Source organism: Serinus canaria, chromosome 5 (assembly GCF_022539315.1).
Source record: "Serinus canaria isolate serCan28SL12 chromosome 5, serCan2020, whole genome shotgun sequence".
Taxonomy (NCBI): Eukaryota; Metazoa; Chordata; class Aves; order Passeriformes; family Fringillidae; genus Serinus; species Serinus canaria.
The window spans coordinates 7,341,554-7,359,050 of NC_066319.1; the positions used below are offsets into that span (position 1 = coordinate 7,341,554).

At 44.7% G+C, this 17,497-nt stretch overlaps 2 protein-coding genes across 2 annotated transcripts; both read right to left on the reverse strand.

The window, feature by feature from the left end:
• Positions 1-4,873: 4,873 nt before the first annotated feature.
• LTO1 (LTO1 maturation factor of ABCE1) lies at positions 4,874-10,075 on the reverse strand. Its single transcript, XM_050975059.1, has 5 exons — positions 9,987-10,075; positions 8,647-8,752; positions 7,766-7,836; positions 7,210-7,327; positions 4,874-6,828 (listed from the first exon to the last, which is right to left on the reverse strand). The coding sequence occupies exons 1-5, from the start codon at positions 10,025-10,027 to the stop codon at positions 6,760-6,762; spliced, it is 405 nt and encodes a 134-aa protein (XP_050831016.1). The 5' UTR covers positions 10,028-10,075; the 3' UTR covers positions 4,874-6,759.
• A 3,586-nt stretch (positions 10,076-13,661) lies between these two features.
• FGF19 (fibroblast growth factor 19) lies at positions 13,662-16,876 on the reverse strand. The gene is made up of 3 exons (XM_030240399.2): positions 16,651-16,876; positions 16,455-16,558; positions 13,662-14,397 (listed from the first exon to the last, which is right to left on the reverse strand). Exons 1-3 carry the CDS (start codon positions 16,874-16,876, stop codon positions 14,065-14,067), a joined length of 663 nt encoding a protein of 220 aa, XP_030096259.2. The 3' UTR covers positions 13,662-14,064.
• Between the last annotated feature and the right edge of the window lie 621 nt (positions 16,877-17,497).

The window sequence follows — 17,497 nt, forward strand, 5'->3', positions numbered from 1 at the left end:
GTCCCTCTGGTGCTGGGGCAGCTGCTGCAGCCATAGGGTGCAAACTCTCGGTGTTTCCAAAATCCCAGTCCGGAGCGGGTTCAGCAGGTCCACACAGGGGAACAGTCCAGGAAGGAATTTGGACTGTTTAGCTAAATTAACTAATGAGAAGGGGGGGAGGAAAAGCAAGAGCAAGCAAAGCAGAAGCGAAGCAGAAGCAAGAGCAAAGGCAAAAAGCAGGGCAAAAAGCAAAAAAGCACTAAATCCTGGTGCTATCTGTATGTCTCGCTGAGTGGCTGATAAGAGGCCCAAAACAAAACTTTCACTCTGCCAGTCTTAAAGGCACAGAACATCCTATCCAGCATAAATTACACACATGAATGGGGATAACACTCACCCTAGGACAGCATCATTTTATGCAAAATGTATCTCTTCAAACAAGCAAGGTATTTTTATGATCCCACAAATACAATTGCTCACAGTAATTGCATTGGCATGGCCAGCATAGATTCCCATGTGTCTTCTGACTGAGTCCCACACCATATTCCAATCAAGTGATGAGAAAGGGAATGCAAATTAGTCAATGGGATTTCACTGATAATGGGACATTTGCCAGACTTCTGATTTTGTTCTTTATGGCCAAGCAGGACCAAATGTAGGAAGAAGGCAAAAGTTACCCATTTGCTTTTTGATTGTCATAAACATTTAAGAGTGAAACCAGAAATAGTTCCTTGCTGATCTTATAGCACCTGCAGAGCCCTACCTAGACCTGTCCTCCTTTCTGCCTGTGCGAAGACTGGGTATTAAAAAGTCTCATATTTCAGGGAATTCACAGGCCCAGATCTCCACCAGCACCAGGAACACTGAACCAAAGGAGGAATTGTGACATGCAGGGGCCAAGCTCCAAGGCAGGACCTGACAGATGGACTGGCCAGAGAAGGAATCATCCTCTGGATCCGTGTGGGGAACAGAGGTCTAGAGCTCTGAGTTGTGCTTGTAGTGTGTGCATCACAGAATGGAAATTGCCATCCACTCACCCTTCCCTGCTGAGTAAATAAATTTTAGATTCTGCATTGCTGAGTAGTTTTGTTTCATCCATCCCACCTGGCAGCAGCCCTGTGACACGGCTTAATTCCCTGGTCTCCCGTGACAGCCACCACGTTTGTGGCTGGGATGTGATTTGTAGCATTAGCAGCAGTCTCCAAGGGGCTGGGCTGAGAGGGGCAGATCCTCACCCAAGGCCCATGAAAGCACCAGCAGGGCATTGTGACAATGCCCCTGAGCCAGCCCGAGGCAGTGACCTCGTGTCCTGAGCCACTCTCCGATAGCAAACTGTCTGCAACGGGCAATTGAGCTTTTTGATGTTTCATTTCTCCCCTTTATTAGATTGTATCACTCCAGATTGTTCAAATACAGGGTATTATTTTTCGAACAGCTTTCTTTCCTCCCTGAACATCCACAGACCAAAGTTCTTTATATTTGGCTGTTTTAAATATGAAGAGCAAAGCTTCAGCCAATGGATACTGTTAAATTTTCAGAAGACATCATAAATTATTTACTCAAAAGTAAACATCATTTCTTCTAAGTGTAATACATTTATTTTGTGGGTCTGACTTAATATTTCTCTAGCCATTTCAGTCACTCATTCTGACCATTTAATTCCTTTTAGACAACACATCCATTAGCCACATATTTTTTAGGTTTCTCTTTCCATGGAGACCCTTGGACTGTAAAGGATCAGAAGGGTTTTTCCCTTATGGATATGACTTTCCAATGTCAGTGAAAGAAGTTTAATCAGCCTTCATTTCTGCATGACAGTGCTCAACAGTGTTACAGAGCCAGACAATGCAAAGACTCATGTTTGTGGAACATCGTTTCTCTCCTTCACAGCTTTCCTACCACCAAAATTCAGCCCTCCCATGTTTTTAAATCCCTCTGTAAACCTGCTCAACATGTCTTCAGGAATCTCTTTCCTCCGTGTTTCTGCTGAAGGAGTATTTCAGGCAAATCACAAGACAAGGCTCCTTGAAAAACCTTGCTAACACCATTTATTGCTGTCTCATTAGTTTGAGGAATAATGATGCTACTGGAATTTTCTGAAATTTGTCCTCTTCCTAATGCATAAGAGAACTTAAAAGAAGACCGAGACATAAAAAGTATAATAAGCCAGGTTCTCAAAATGTGGCTGTAACAATGCACTTATGGTGAAGCAGGTTAATGCAGTCCCAAACTGTGCTCCAATCATTCTCTACCCTACTCAGGTGTTCTGGCTGTGACACATAAAATGATGCCATAATCCATGAGGGTTTAGGTTTCCAGTGTACTTGACTACTCGCCCCACAACCAAGGTCTCCTCAGGAAGGAAATACACTGCAGATATAACTCCTAGCTCTGCTAAGAAATGACATTCTGTTCTGTCTGTTCTTAGTCTCAGAGTAATTTTCTTTTTAACTTGTATTTCAGAAACTGTCAAGTGCTTATTAACAATAACTTCTGTATGTGTGTGTTTTTAACAGAAGTAAAAGGGGTCTCAAAAATTCAATGTCTGCACATACATTGCAAAAAAAAAAGCAGGCCAGTTTAGAGAACAATGTAGGCATGTGTTTTTAAACTACTGTTCGTGCAGTCTGGTCAGGGCTGTGTGACACAGTATACAGTGTTTTGTCATCCAAGGAATGTCTTTGATCAAGAGTTTATGCAAGAAGAAAAAAAAAAGCCATGAAACCCTAATCCGTTCCCACAGTCCAGTAAACGTGAGCTGGACAAACAGTGGACAATAGCAGCAAAGCTTGCTGCTGGAACAATGGCTGCAACTAAAAAAATTAAAGGGTTGCTGACTCACAGTTCCTACTATCAAGAAAGATTCCACATAGTGTTGATTATTCCCCAGAATCCTGAAGATGCTGAAAGTTAAAAAGTGTTGAGTTAAAGCAGCAAAACAGGGAGCTAAAATCAGAAAAGGAACAGTGAAAAATGCTGAGTTGATTCTGTTTGATGCACAGTCAGGATTCAGGGACTGAATAATCAACCTCCTTTCTGCTGAACATTTTGCTAAAATAAAACTCCATTATTTTATTAGAAATAAGTATCAGTTAAATTCTATCAGACAGGAGGCCATTTCAGGTGTCACCCTAACAAATTCTGCACAACTAGAATTGTGTAGCTAATTTTTCCAAGGCAAAAGTTTTATGCCATTTCTTATTCCTATTCAGAGATCTCCCCAAAACCAGATACACAAAATGCTGCACTAGTGCTCAATTAGTTATGGTTATAGAATAGGATAAAGTAATTTAAAACATTGTGCAACAAGCTGCTTTGGAATCAAGTGAAACAATGCCTGAGATTTTTTCACTTCTCATATATTCTGTGGATTTAGGAAGTCTCCCAGTTTCAGATGAGCTTAGTGGCCATGTCTCCTTCCACACAGAAGTGCAGCATTTGATAAGTAGTACTACAGAATTCTAGCACCAAAAATGCTGAAAAAATTTGATTACCACACTTAGGGAATAAACACTCCAGTGATTAAGGTGGGAGCATTCCCAGTGAAATGTCAAAGAGATATTCAGGTTAGCTACAAATGAACTGACTGTGCAAGCTTACAAAATAGCACACAGAGCTTTTACTATTATTTTTATTATCACCCCAGGCTAGGCTGGTCCTGCAGTTCCAAACTCTGGGACGCACAGAAGTGCTTCAGCAGTGCTTTGCTCCAGTTGGCCTTTACACATCAGTCCCAGACACTACAACTTGCAACTGGGAACCTGCTGAAGTCCTCTCACACCTCCCAAATCCCCTTTTTCCTTGGTGATACATCCACTTCTGTGGGAATGTGTACTGTCACAACTTTATCCATTAAAAAAACAACTCTGGCAGACTGTAAAATGAGAATCTTCATGGTTACTTGCCAAACTATGAAAGCTGAAGTTTTAAGCTGCAATTAGACCAGAAGCCATGGTTGTAAGAAGTTGCAAAGGGCACTATTCAAAAGGCACCAAGAATAGAAAGAATTAGAAAACAATACCAGAAATATTAAGTTCTTACTCCAAAGCACTGTGGGATATTAGGGTGCAGGCAGTCTTTTGACAGATGGATTTCCCTTTATTCCAGTGCAGGAAGTTGCATTTCCAGCCAAAGTGTAAATAAGCATTCATAAATACAGGGCAGGCTCAAACTCTCTCTTGGATCTCTTCAAAAACCAAAACCTATATAAACCTTGAAACTGATTTACCGGAAAATTAAAACTCCAAATTTAATCTCATGTGGAAATTATCACAACCTTGTTTCAGAAAAACAGATCAGGATTCAAATGAGCCAGAGTACCTCTACAGGGCTGGTTTTGAAGCAAACAATTGCACACCCAGGTACTTTTTTTTTTTTTCTGATTTATTTCACTCATTTCTGTTGATTACAAATATTCACTCAAAGCTGGAATTTATCACTTTTAGTACAGCTGACAAGAAATTGAAAGGAAGTTGCTTAATGAAGACAGAACAAGAATTGTGATTGGGAACTTTACCAAATGGTATTCAAAGTTCACCTCTCTGCTGATGCCTCAAAATTCACCATTTCTTGTACTCATCACACATTGCAGAAAGGAAAATTACAACTCTTCTGGATTGCCACGACTTCAGCAGCCTAGCAGTAATAAGCTCTATATCCACCTTTTAATAAAATTCCATATTCCACAGGCACAGCTGAGAAATGATCACAAAGAGACAAAACAAGCTAGAACGCAGTCCAGGCAAGTCAGAAATTGGTGAGTGAAATGTATCACACATTCCTCCCTAACTACTGAGCTGTTAAGTAGGGGTGGTGAATGAGTACAGAAATATATTCTGAAGTATTACTTCTGCAAAAATTTCAAACTTCTTGGACAATCAGCACCAAGCCACAATCTCGATATCCTGCTTTATTAATAACCAGTATCATAATGTACAAAGTTGCATATTTTTCTGTATCTTTATGACCCTAAGACAAAGACAAATGAATATTCTTGATGTAACCTGGGCTATAAATCAGGCATAAAAACACCTCTTCAGAATGCTGGGAATGTTCCACTGCCACAGCACTGAACATGACACAAACCCCCACAAATCACTGCAGAAAACAAAAAAAATGGCACTGAAGAAAGCACATCCAACAGAATTTTGAACTGTACCTCATTTAATAAACGAAATCAGGTCCACACAGGGTTTGAAACAGCAGATATTCAGAAAAATACAGACTCATGGAAGAAGAGACTGCATCAGTGTGTCCACACAAATGAAACTTAATTAAATACCTAATTAAAAAAAAAAAAAGACCTAATAGATAACCCTAAACTTGGTATGTCCCGGCTGGAATTCCTGGTTGATACAATACTTATAGTTCAGTATATACACATGTATTTATATAATAATTTACTATAATATTATTGTTTTTAAATAGAACTAAAGCAACACAAGAAAATTAGCCACCAAACCAATTTTCCAAATAACAGTCACCACCTGACTGCCAAAGACCCTTTCTCTCCTGAGCTGAACAAAAATAACTGTGTTTGATTCAATCTCTGGAGCCGCACCTTGGCTTGTCACTCACATATCACACACTTCTATTAAACAAATTCTCCACCTGGAGCTCTCACAACCCTGCCCTTGCTTTTACAGACATTTTAGCAAATGAGGAAACAAGTAAAAATTAATTCCTACCTCAGTGATACTTCATTGCAAAGATATTCTCCACATAATTAGAATTATCATGAGTGTGTGTGTGTTCTGTACTATTTTAACCACTTCACCTACACAAGTATTTGTGAGCTCCTACAATCCCACACATCCACTAGATGGCTCTGACACTGCCTGAGGGTATCAAAATACACATGTAAGACAGTTAAACAAACCAAAACCCTCAAATCTGTCTTTGATTTTCGTATTTCATATCAAATCCATAAGGCTGAACCGTGCCATGCAGGCAGAGCCTGCAGACGCACACAGGGTACAGGTGGTAAAAGGAATTCTGGAATTTCTCACTGGAATGCAAAGACATCCAGCAGCCCAAGGCAAAGCCTGTTCCAGGTACTCCTCTCACAGCTGGCAGCATCCTGGTTTGGAATGAGACTGAAGTGGTCATTTTTCAAGGCTGGCACATAAAAAGCTGGTCTGTGTAAGAGGTACTGATAGATGCAGTCAATGAGAATCACAACTCTTCTGGCAGTCATGTTCATCTCACCCACCACTTAAACTGGGAACTTGTAGGGAGGGGTTAGATTTTCTGGAGTTTGCTCCCTTCCCCCATCAGTCTGCAAAACTGTTGGAAAATCCAGGTGCAAATTCCATATTCTAAGTAGGTATCTTCATCCTTCTCCTCTGTATTCTGACCTCCTTTGTCATTCCATCTTCTCCCACAAAAATATCTGCAGGGAATTGATTTTATTTTCCTTCACCCACAGCATGTACACATTGTGTAAACTGAATGATCTGCATACACAGATTTTTAAGTAACAGACAACCTTTAAACAAGGAAACTGTGCAAATGTTTGTTTTCCTTTTGAGGAATTATCAGTAAAAGACTAGCAAAGAATTACAACAAATATTTCTGTTTAACAGATTTACACACTAGTGTGTGGATTAACCTAAATAAAACTTGGAGATAATAAAGTCCAGTGATATTTCAGTTCCCCTTAAACATCTCTTCACTATTTTGATTTTTTTAAAATATAAAAGTAGATAGACACCTTTCCAGTTCTGTTCTTTTAATGTTTTTTTTTCTTTGGTCATCCACGATTATCTTCATCTGTTGCATTCAAAATGTCAGTGAAGATCTCTCATTACCAAGTCTAAAATCAGACTGAATATTTAGCATTGAACAAACCTAAAAAGGAATACACAGAAGTGTTTCAGGGGGTCTGTTTTTCAAGAAGAATGTTCAACACAACTCCCAGTTGCTCCATTTATCTTCCTCTGATCCCACTTGCAATTCAAATTGCCAAAGATTATTTCCAACTTGCTTTTTAAAGACTTTTTTCCTTTATTTTGCATTTGTTATTGCTTGGGAAATTTTCAACTATCAAGGATTTTCACTTGTATTTCACATGTATCTCATGTAATCATAGCAAAATACTTCAAGTATTTTGCTATGATTGCAGAATGGAAATAATAATTTTGCTCCACAAAATTTTGGAGTGGCTTTAGAAACAAAGTATCAAAAATTAATTTACGTGCTAAAATTAGCACGTAACTTAATCCTACAAACCTGTTTAAATTTTCCTCTGATTTTTTCAAGATCTTCTTGCAGCTTATCATAAGTGGCGTCTTCATATGGGAATTTCTGAATCATCCCTATTAATGAATCCAGAGCCCTTATCTTTTTGCTAGAAAAAACAAAATTAATCAAATGAAAAGAAAACCCAGAAGTTTTTTCAATCCATCACTATGAAAATTATACTGATATATAATAATCCAGAGCCCAAAAACCCAGCCCTCCATCCTTCTTTAATTCAACTTTCAGCCCATTGTCAGGTGTGTTCCATATTCTTAAATAAGAAATTCTCCAAACTAGGAATTATTCCAAATTGGGAATTAAACACAATTGACAGATTTAAGGCTTCCATTTCAACTTACCAGTCCAAAAGCTGAAAAATATTCAAGAATCAGCAAAAATACTGATTAAATGACTGGGCAAAGTAAAGAAATGCAACCAAAAAGGCAATTCTGGCAGACAGATTAATCAAAATGGGACAGAAAAAAAAAAGATATGAATAGAAGAATGGAAGTCACAGTGAAATGACTTTAAGCCTTTTCAACCTCACCTGTTTTTTTCATCTGTGCATTTCTGGAGCAGACAATGCCACGTCAGTGCAAACCCAAGGTAGCAACCAATCTAAAATTAATTTAGAAGAGTCATGAGGGAAAGAAAAAACCCCAAAGGACACAGAGCATAGACAGTGGAACAAAAATAAAGCACTACACTGTGTCTCACTCTTTGGGAAACTAAATCCTGGGTGCACAAACATGTTTCCAAGCTGGAAGCCACCTCTCTCACTTGATGTGTCTAATCCTGCCTCCCTCTGGAGCTTTCCCAGTATGAGGAGATTACAGCTATTATCTCTTATGGTCTGTCCAGGACCATTTAGTACAAACCATCCAGCTCTGGAAGCTGCTGCTTGGCATTCTCATCCTGTAGCTGTAACAAACTGGAGAGGACATATGGGACAAGTTGAGGTGCCTCCCCACCAGTCTCCAGCCCCTGAATTCCTAGGAATGGTTATTGATCCGGGTGTGCCAGCACACAGAGCTGGCTCTGTGCGCAGAGGAACAGTGCCACAAACCCTCACAGCATCACAATTAACAAAGAGTGCATGAGACACACAGAACTGCCTCTTTGTGGCTCAAGATTCCATGATTTTCCCAATGCTGGGCCACAGCAGATGGTATTGGGGGGCAGCGGGACCTTCAGCCATACATTTGGGAAAAAAGACTACCAAAGCTCCATACAGCAAATAAGCTGAGAAAACACAAGTGCATCTACTGAACTCTCCAGCTCAAACAGCACCTTTTAAAGCAGTTTTATGGGTCCCCCTGGACACAGACAGAGCAGTGAAGCACAGCAGGCCTCAGCCTGGAAATTTCTGTGTGGCTGTCATTTTGTAACGATGGGAAGATTGCAGTGCTGGAGAGTTTCCCCGCTTACCTCCGAGCCCATCCTGGCTCCGTGGAGTGCTCCGTGCCTCCTGCCCTCAGCCATGCCAGCGAGGCTGCCCTCTGCAAGCCCCTCCTGGTAGCCCTCCCCGTGGAACCTGGGAGTGCAGAACCACAGCTTGGTTAGTCTCCTGTCAAGTCACACTGAACACAAGTGGCCCCAGGCAACAGAAATGTGCATCACCTCCAAAGCTTAGAAATACCACATAAAATTTAAACTCCAGAATCACAGGCTTGTTTTGGTAGGGAAAGACCTCTGAGATCATCCAGTCCAACCTCTGAATGATCATCACTGTGTCAACCAGCCCAGTGCCCTAAGTGTCACATCCAGCTGTTCCTTGGACACCTCCACAAGTGGTGACTCCAGCAGCTCCCTGGGCAACCCTGTCCAAGGCCTGACAACATTTTCCACGAAGAAATTCCTCCTTATGTCCAACTTAAACCTCCTCTGGTGCAACTCAAGGCCACTTCTTTTTCTCCTGTCACTTGTTAGCAGGGAGTAAAGTCCGGCCCCACATGGGGCTTCCTGTCAGGGAGTTGCAGAGATAAAGGAAGTTCTCTCTGAGCCTCCTTTTCTCCAGGCTGAGCCCCCCCAGCTCCCTCAGCCACTTCTCATCCGGCTCTGCTCCACAGCCTGCCCCAGGTCAATTCCCTTCTCTGGACACACTCCAGCACCTCAAAGTCTTTCTTGTAGCATGGAATCCAAAACTGGCCCCACAATTATTCAGCGGTGACCAGAACAGGGGGATGGTCACTGCCCTGGTCCTGCTGGCCACACTACTGCTGGCAATGACAGGATGCCATTGTCCTTCTTGGCTACCTGTGCACACCTGGGCTCGTGTTCAGAAACTCTCGGCCAACACCCCCAGGCCCTTTCCCTCTGGGATGCTTTCCAGGAACTCTCCCGCTATCCCGGAACGCTGCAGAGGGTTGAGGCGGCCCCGGTTGCTAGACCCGGCACTCGGCCTTGCTGAGCCTCACTCCGCTGGTTTCAGCCCACCAACTCGGCCTGCCGGCGTGGGTCCCACTCTGTGCGGACACCAATTCCGCTGGCAGCCTGTTCCAGCGCCCGACCATCCCCTGAATGAAGAACCGTTCCCTGATATACAGCCCAAACCTCCCCCGACTCAGCTCCAGGCCGTTCCGCGCTTCTCGCTCCCTCAGAACGCGCAGGGAGGCGAATTTTCCCCGCCCTCCTCCTCGGGCTCAGCGCTCGCCCTTCTTTTCCTGACGCTCTCCTGGCAGCGCCCAGAGGGAAGCGGAGGCCCAAGAGAGCCCCGCGCTGCCGAGAAGCCCCTGTAGGACCGCTCCAGGCTCGCTCTGTCCCCTCACCTCTGCTCGGCCATCACAATCCCATCGAACAGGTCGGCCATGGTGGCGCGAGGCACGCCGGGAGCGGACGGCGCGCGGGAGGGGGCGTGGTCTATGAATATGAACCACGCCCCTCGCGGTAAGCCACGCCCATGGCAGCCATGGCTTGCGGCCACCAGGGGGCGCACGAGCGCCGCCACAGATGCCATCTCCGGCCGTCCATGGGGAAACGTCATTTTTGGGTGTCCCAAAAATGCCGCCCCGTGTGCCAAAAATCCCAGCCCTCCTCCCAGAATTCCCACCCAGTGCCTCAAAGCGGTGTGCAGACGCTTCCAGAGTTCCGCCCTGCCATGCGGAGCCGGGTCCAGTGCCCCCGCCACCCTGTGGGTGAGGAGCCTTGTCCCGGTATCCAACCTGAGCCTGCCCCGACACGGCACCAGGCCGTTCTCTCGGCTCCTGCCGCTGGTCACGGAATGATAGAGTTTGCACATCTCTCTCACGTAGTATCTGTGCCTTTCCAGCAGTGCATTTTCGGTGCGTATGCCCACAGTTGTTCCCTGTGACGGTGTTGCGGCCCTGGCACAGGTTGCCCAGGGAAGCTGTGGATGCGCCATCCCTGAAAGTGTCCACGGCCAGGTTGGATGGGGCTCAGAGCAACCTGGAAAGGTGTCCCTGCCCCTGGAATGAAATGATCTTTCAAGTCCCTTCCAACCCAAACCAGTCTATGATTCTAAAACATAAATATTTTTGGTGTTAATACCCACCCAGATTGTAGTGTGCCGTTCTGGGCTGCTCTGTTAAAACACTTACGAGTTGAACAGATCAACGGTGGTCAAAGGAAACGTTTATGCTCATTTGCAAGCAAGTGTTTTAAAGTTAACTTATACTATTATTTTCTAGATACTTAATGAGCATGTGGCTCTGGGTCACACTATTCTGCCACCCTGGTGCTGGAATATGTATATTTTGGAGGGGAAAAAAAGGGAAATTTTATTTTATTTATCAAGTTGTTCCCCATTCATATGAAAAGTACACTGGCAGAGTAGAAAGGGTGGCCCCCAAATTTTCCACCAACAGAGTTTCAGTGATTTGAGCAGAGGTAAAGTGGACACAATGACTTTGAATTGATTTATAGGTTTTTACACTTCCTCCAAGTGGAAATGACGACGCTCAGTGTCTCCTTTCCTGCAGCCTCTCCGCTCCTCTAGCAACTCGTATTTGCACATCACAGCTTCCAGCCGAGACTTCCCAAGGAGACATTTGACACCTGAGCTTTAAAAACGTTTCAGGGCTGTAAAACTTGCTGTTGCAAGTGAAAGCGCCTCCATTGTCCTCCTGCCTTTGAGAGGCTCTGGTGGGCAGGGGACGGGGCTGTGCTGACGGGTGCTGCTGGTGTTTACATTCCCACAGAACCAAAGGTGCTTTTTGCAGGTTTTGCACACCCGGTTCCTGACCGAGTCAGGTGTCGCAGGGCCGGAGAAGCATTTCCCAGCAATCCTCCCACCTCAAGCCGAGATCTTGACAGATTTTATAAGCAAAACAGCCAGGTTTGGTCAGAGCTGGGATGGGAAAACTCCAACGAAAACTGAAGCTCTCCAGGAAGTGGTATGGGTTAATTTAGCTCCTGGCATTCTTCCCTCTGTCTGAATAAATATTGAACCAACCTCTAACCATGCTGTTGCATGAAAAATCGTGCTGCCGGTGGAAGAATGTAAGCCAAAGGTGTCAGCAAATAGGGTCACGAGAGAGCTCAAGATGATGGTCCCAAAATGTAAGGTTGCCTGTCTTTGCAACCTTGAGAAATATTCACAATGTTACACCCACTTAAAAAATCTCTCACCGGGTCAATTAAACTGTGTAGCCTCGAAACTCCACTATTTGCCATGTTTCCTGTCAAATCTCTGCAATTTTTTAGCAAAAGAGTAAAAGTCATTGTTCTTCTCTTGCCCAAACTTGAAAAGTTCATTCTTATATTATTTTGTTCTCTGTTTTGGTTTTTTGTTTGTTTGTTTTTTCAAGAAAGGTTTTGAAAGGTGCTCAAAGAAAATATAGTGGCTGATCAAAACTGGAAATGAAATGCCCTGAAATCTGAAAAGTTTTGGACTGAAGATCAGAAGTTCAAGCAAATGAGGAGTAGGAACCCTCTGATGTGTGGCAGTGGCTCTGTACAAAAGAGAATGGGAAAACACCATGGGAGATGTTTGCCAGCCAAGAAATCTGCTGTTCCTGTGTCTCACAGCATTTCTAAATGGAAACATTCAGAGAAATCTGCTGTTCCTGTGTCTCACAGCATTTCTAAATGGAAACATTCAGGCTCTTTTCCTGCCAGAAACTGACATCTTTTTCAGGCAAAACTCACCACTTTTCTCCCTGGCAGCACTGGTTAGAATGGTTCCCATTTTTAAATGGGAGCAGCCTTCTACCCACAGAATTTTTTGTCAAGGGAAGTGGTTGAGTCACCATCTCTGGAGGTATTTAAAAGATGTGTGGATATGGCGCTTAGGGGGAGACAGAAGAGTCAAGCAGATTTCAGTGTTAAAGATGATTTTTTTCTTTTATTGCAAATGTACACATTACATTAATGATAAGTCACAGAAATTTTAAAATTGGCTAAAATTACAGCTATTTAAAAATTGGATATTGTTGGCTAAAATTCTGTTGATTACAAAACTGCACAAGATTTGTTACAACTAAAAAACCCACCTTCAAAAGTATATAAATAGAATTTTGAGCATAAATAACAGTAACAAAATAAACAGATGTATGTATTCAATAAATTAATTATAAATATTGCATTGTCAATGAAGTGCTAGGTCAGAAGAACACCGGTATTTCCAGTAAAGCTTTTTTTTTTCTTTTTCTTTGTTCTTTCTTTCTTTCTTTCTTTTTTTCTTTCTTTCTTTCTTTTCTTTTTTTTTTTTTTTTTTGGTACAGAAATCTCTCTTATAAATGAACTTTTGGAAACAAGTAGAAGCCCCGAACCATTCTCTTTTTTTTTTCCCCCTTTGGCTTCACCTTGGCCATTCCTTCCTTGAATCTTTTCAGAGGGACGACAGAACTTGAAGACACTGGGTGCCTTGGCCAGAGGTCCTCACAATCCCTTCTTGCAGGAGAATCCTGACCCAGTTCTGCAGCTTTTAACTCACTAAACCATCTCTCCACTGATTCCCATGGATGCTGAATCAATCTTGGAAGTGACTTGAAAGAATTCCTGGTGGTTAAAGGTTGAACACAAAAACCTATTTTACAACTGATTTGACCTATACATCGGTTCTCAGTGTTTTTCTGTTTGCTAATGACACATACATGCTTATATACAACAGAATCTTCATTTAAACATTCATTTGAGCTTCTCATTCCCTACCTGATGAACATAAATTCTAGCCCTGGGCACTTTTCCAACCACACACTGAATCCTCACTGGTTTTGATGAGAACTCTCTGCTGAGTCATTCTGATGCCACAGAGAACATAATTTAGCCTACAAAAGAAATCAACGATCAAGTTTCTCAAAGTACCTTTTAGCAGTAAGGAAAGGGAGAATTTTTTCCCTTTCTTCTCTTATTTTCTAAGGGAAGAAAAAGCACAATATACAAGCAGATTTGTTTTTTCAGTAGTATGCTTTCTATAGAAGGTTTACCCCAGAATGTTGTTAGCAGCCTTTTAAGAAGCAGCATTAACTCAAGTTACATCTGATAGGATGTTTTCCTTCATCTGGTTTTGGTCCAAGTATTTGAGTTTAGATCTCTGAAGAGGAAAAGGTTTTCTGTATTTGCTCATATGAGCAGCTATAACAGGTGAATATATGTGGAAGTGAAGCTGGTATAGAAAAATTAGTTATTTTATCACCACCTCTGGAGGAATTCTGATAAGGCTGCTAAACTTTTGGCATTTAATCCTCCTTTTCCTAACAAAACTATGGGCAGGCAATTCTTTAGACTATAGAACAGCCTCTTGGCAATCATCTCCTACAGGTACAACAAGGACGAGGCTGGCTCCATACTCAAACACGCAAAAGAGTTCCCAAATATCACTACAAAAAAGCTACAAACCCTGCAGTACTCTTCAATGTTTCTATGAAAAGATGTGTGGGAGCACAGTCAATTCTGGAAGCTGGGGCTCTTCACTGGGGACAGTTTGGAGGCGATGCCAAAGGGATCCATGCTGTCCGTCTCCAGGGGTGAGGAGAACGCCTCTGGCTCGAAGGCCTGGCTGTAATCACCATATTCACCAAAGTCTGCTGGCTCCACGGGCACCGTGTTGATCATGGGCAAGAAGTGAGACAGGGGAAGGAAATCTTTCCCCTTGAACTGCTGTCTTTGTTTGGCACTGCTCAAAGACACTGATATTCCATGTTTTTTGGATCTATACACATTGTAGCCGTCTGGGCGAATCTCCTCCTCAAAGGAACAGTCTTCAGTGGAATACCTGAGCTGAAAAGCAAGGAATAGTGAGAATGACAAATATGCCCACCAGGCTGGTTGTATTCAACCCCAAAACAAACCTTGGATGGGAAAAGAGCAGGTCAGACATCTCTAGATCTTTACACCAGCACTGTGTTTCTTACAACTCTGTTGCTATTTCAGTCTCAGCTTCTGCAGGTGATTGAACCTTGGCCAATAAAAGAGAATTGCTGATTATGTCTCAGTCTGCAGAGACAGAAATATCCTTACATGAATGTTCTGCCTGTCTGAACAGAGAGCATATTTAATACTTTTGGGCCTTTCTCAGAACCCTCAGTAACATGGAGTAAAATTAGGGCTGGATTGTTGGCTGTCTTTATGAGTGCTCAGCCTCACTAAAAAAGATGATGAAATAAAAAAGATTCTTGCTCAAGAAGTGCACACTACAAACAACAGATATTGATTGAGTCCCTGTGTATCAGCTATACCTTTCCCTCTTCACTACATTGGGATGGTCTCTAGTCTGTTTTTTTAAAAAAATACCAAACAGACTTTTTAAGTATTTTCAGATTTTTTTTTCCCCACAGGAGGGATTTTTTTCACAGGAGGAATCACGGTATGCCAGATTCAGCATTTCCCCTAAACTACTGACTATAGCACACAGCACATTCAAAAACCAACCCCAGTCATCAGTTTTCCAGTGTCAAAACAGGCCAAGTTGCAGGAGCACAGGTTCAGCCCCCAGACACTGTGTCTGCCCTTTTGTTCTCCCGGTCTTGAGTGTGGTGCTGATAAGGTTGAGATTTACCTGCAGAGCTGCCTGGCTGGGCTGTGAGCACAGAGGTGACAGCAGGTGTCCCCAACACGGAGATGGGACAGCACAGCTACGTGCTGTTGTGCTTTCAGAATTAAACTCCAGCCTGCATCTAATACACTACACCAACAAATGCTGTTCCAGTCAACGTGTATGCCTTCAAAATGGTGCTACAGGAAAGCCATTTTAAAATTCTGTGATTGCTCAAGTTCAGCTGGTAGCTTCAATGGGAGCAGAATCCAGGCTCTGATTTGTTTTGGATATACATTAAAGAATTAAGCTAATAATTGACCTACCATATCACCTGAACCTATGCACCTCATCTCAGCCTCGACTGATTTGAGCCCAGAAAAGCAACAAAATTCAGAAAGAAAAGCTTAATTCTGTGTTCCGCATTCCTAGTTTTATCCACATTCAGAAACATCAGTGTTGCTGTTATTAAAGATACTGGGAATTTTGAGAATGGGCCAAGTCCTTTCCTGATCAAAATCAGCAGAAATCTTGCTGGAGTAACCAAAAAATAATCAAGCTGTATATTTACTGTGGCATCATAAAAAGCCATCGCTCTGTGAAACTCAGGCTTCTGTACAGACTAAATCTGAACTGCACCTGTCAAATTCTAGAGTCAAGAACGTGTACACATGCCTTAAAAGCTAGAGTTTATGTCAATGACAAGTTGCTAAACCTAGTGGCATCAGAGGGGCACGTAAGTCCCCAGCCCCTCAGAGTCCCGCGGCTATGCTGCTACATCAGGGCAGATGTGAGGCAGTGGAGAAGCATCCTTTCCCCCTCAAAAATCCTTTTCCTGTCTGCAGCTTCCTAAGAGATGGCAACCCGTGTTCCTGGGAGTTGTATGCCTGGCAGCCAGGTGGCTGCAACTCTTCCAAAGGAGCGATCTCTTTTTAATTTTTTTCCCCAGAATACCTGAGCCGAACAGTGAGAAATTACTCAAATTCTACGGCAGAGCTTAATCTATTCCTGCAGCAGAATCACAGTCTCCCACGGATGAGAATTACTGTACTTTCGGTATATTTTGGCAGGGAATACGCAAAACATCATTTACTCTCTAAAGGACGTTTCCTTTCTGCCTTCTAACAATCCCCACAGCCTTTCGGGCAGTGACGGTGACGAGAACCGCAGCTCCTAGGGAGAGCAGGCGGGGGAGGTGGGGGAGGGACGGCGGCGGACACCTGGAAGCTTTGTTACCGCATTATTAGAACACGCCGCTGTTCAGAGTGGAAAGCCCCCCCGGAGACAGCAGCGTGGTTCTCACCTGCCCGTGCAGCCGCCCCGCCTCGTCCATGCACAGGTACCGGGAGCTCTGCACGCCCTTGATGGCCACGGTGCGCACGGCCACGGCGCGGATCTCCAGCAGACCTGCGGGCAGACAGAGAGAGGGGACAGCAATGTCACCCCCGCGGCCCTGCCCCGTCCCCGTCCCCGTCCCCATCCCCGCCGCCGCCACTCACTCTGCGGGCTCTGGCTGCCGGCCGCGTCCACCCGGCCGTCGGCGCCGATGCGCAGGAAGCAGCTGAAGAGCCCGTGCTTGCTGGCTGTGTAGAGGTGCCGCAGCCGGATGGGCTCTCCCCAGCCGTAGTTGAGGTGCGGGCCGGCGTCGGGCAGCGGCAGCGGCAGCGCGGAGGCGGCGGCGGCCGCCAGACCGAGCAGCGCCAGCGCGGCGGGGCGCAGCCCCATCCCGGCGCGGCGCCTCGGGGCTGTAGCGCGGCCGCAGCCGCCCCCCAGCCTTTTATAGCTCGCCGTTATCAGCTCCATCGATCCGGCCTCATCCGATATAGAGCCCATTTCATAGCCGCATCGGTCACTCCCCCCGAAAATATTAAGCGGGTGACACCCTAAAGTCGCTTCCTCCGCATCCGCATCTCCGAGATCTCTGCTCCTGCCAGACTCCGGCCGCGGTCCCGGGGCACTGCACGTCCCGCAGCCCCGATGTGGCGCCGGGACGGGGACCGCGGGTGGGCGTGTGTGTACCCAGCCCACCCAGTGGCAGGGGGCTGCCCCGCTCCCCGCCGCGGCTCAGCCCCTGCCTTCGGCCTTGCCCGTCCTGTATTTCATTTCTCTTTCCATAAATCAAGAGAGTTGCTGCCTAGACCTGGGCTCGCCTCTCCGGTAGGGTCGAACACTGGGGGAGCGGGACAGCCGCTCCCGGTTCCAGGCCGACCACGGCGCTGGTACAGCCCGGCCCGGTGCTGCAGAGCCCGGTCCGGCCAGGTACCGGCGGCTGCGGGTGTCCCGGCGCTGCTCTGGGCTGCATCCCCGCCCGGCCATCCCCGGCCGTGTCACTAGATGGAGCCTGGC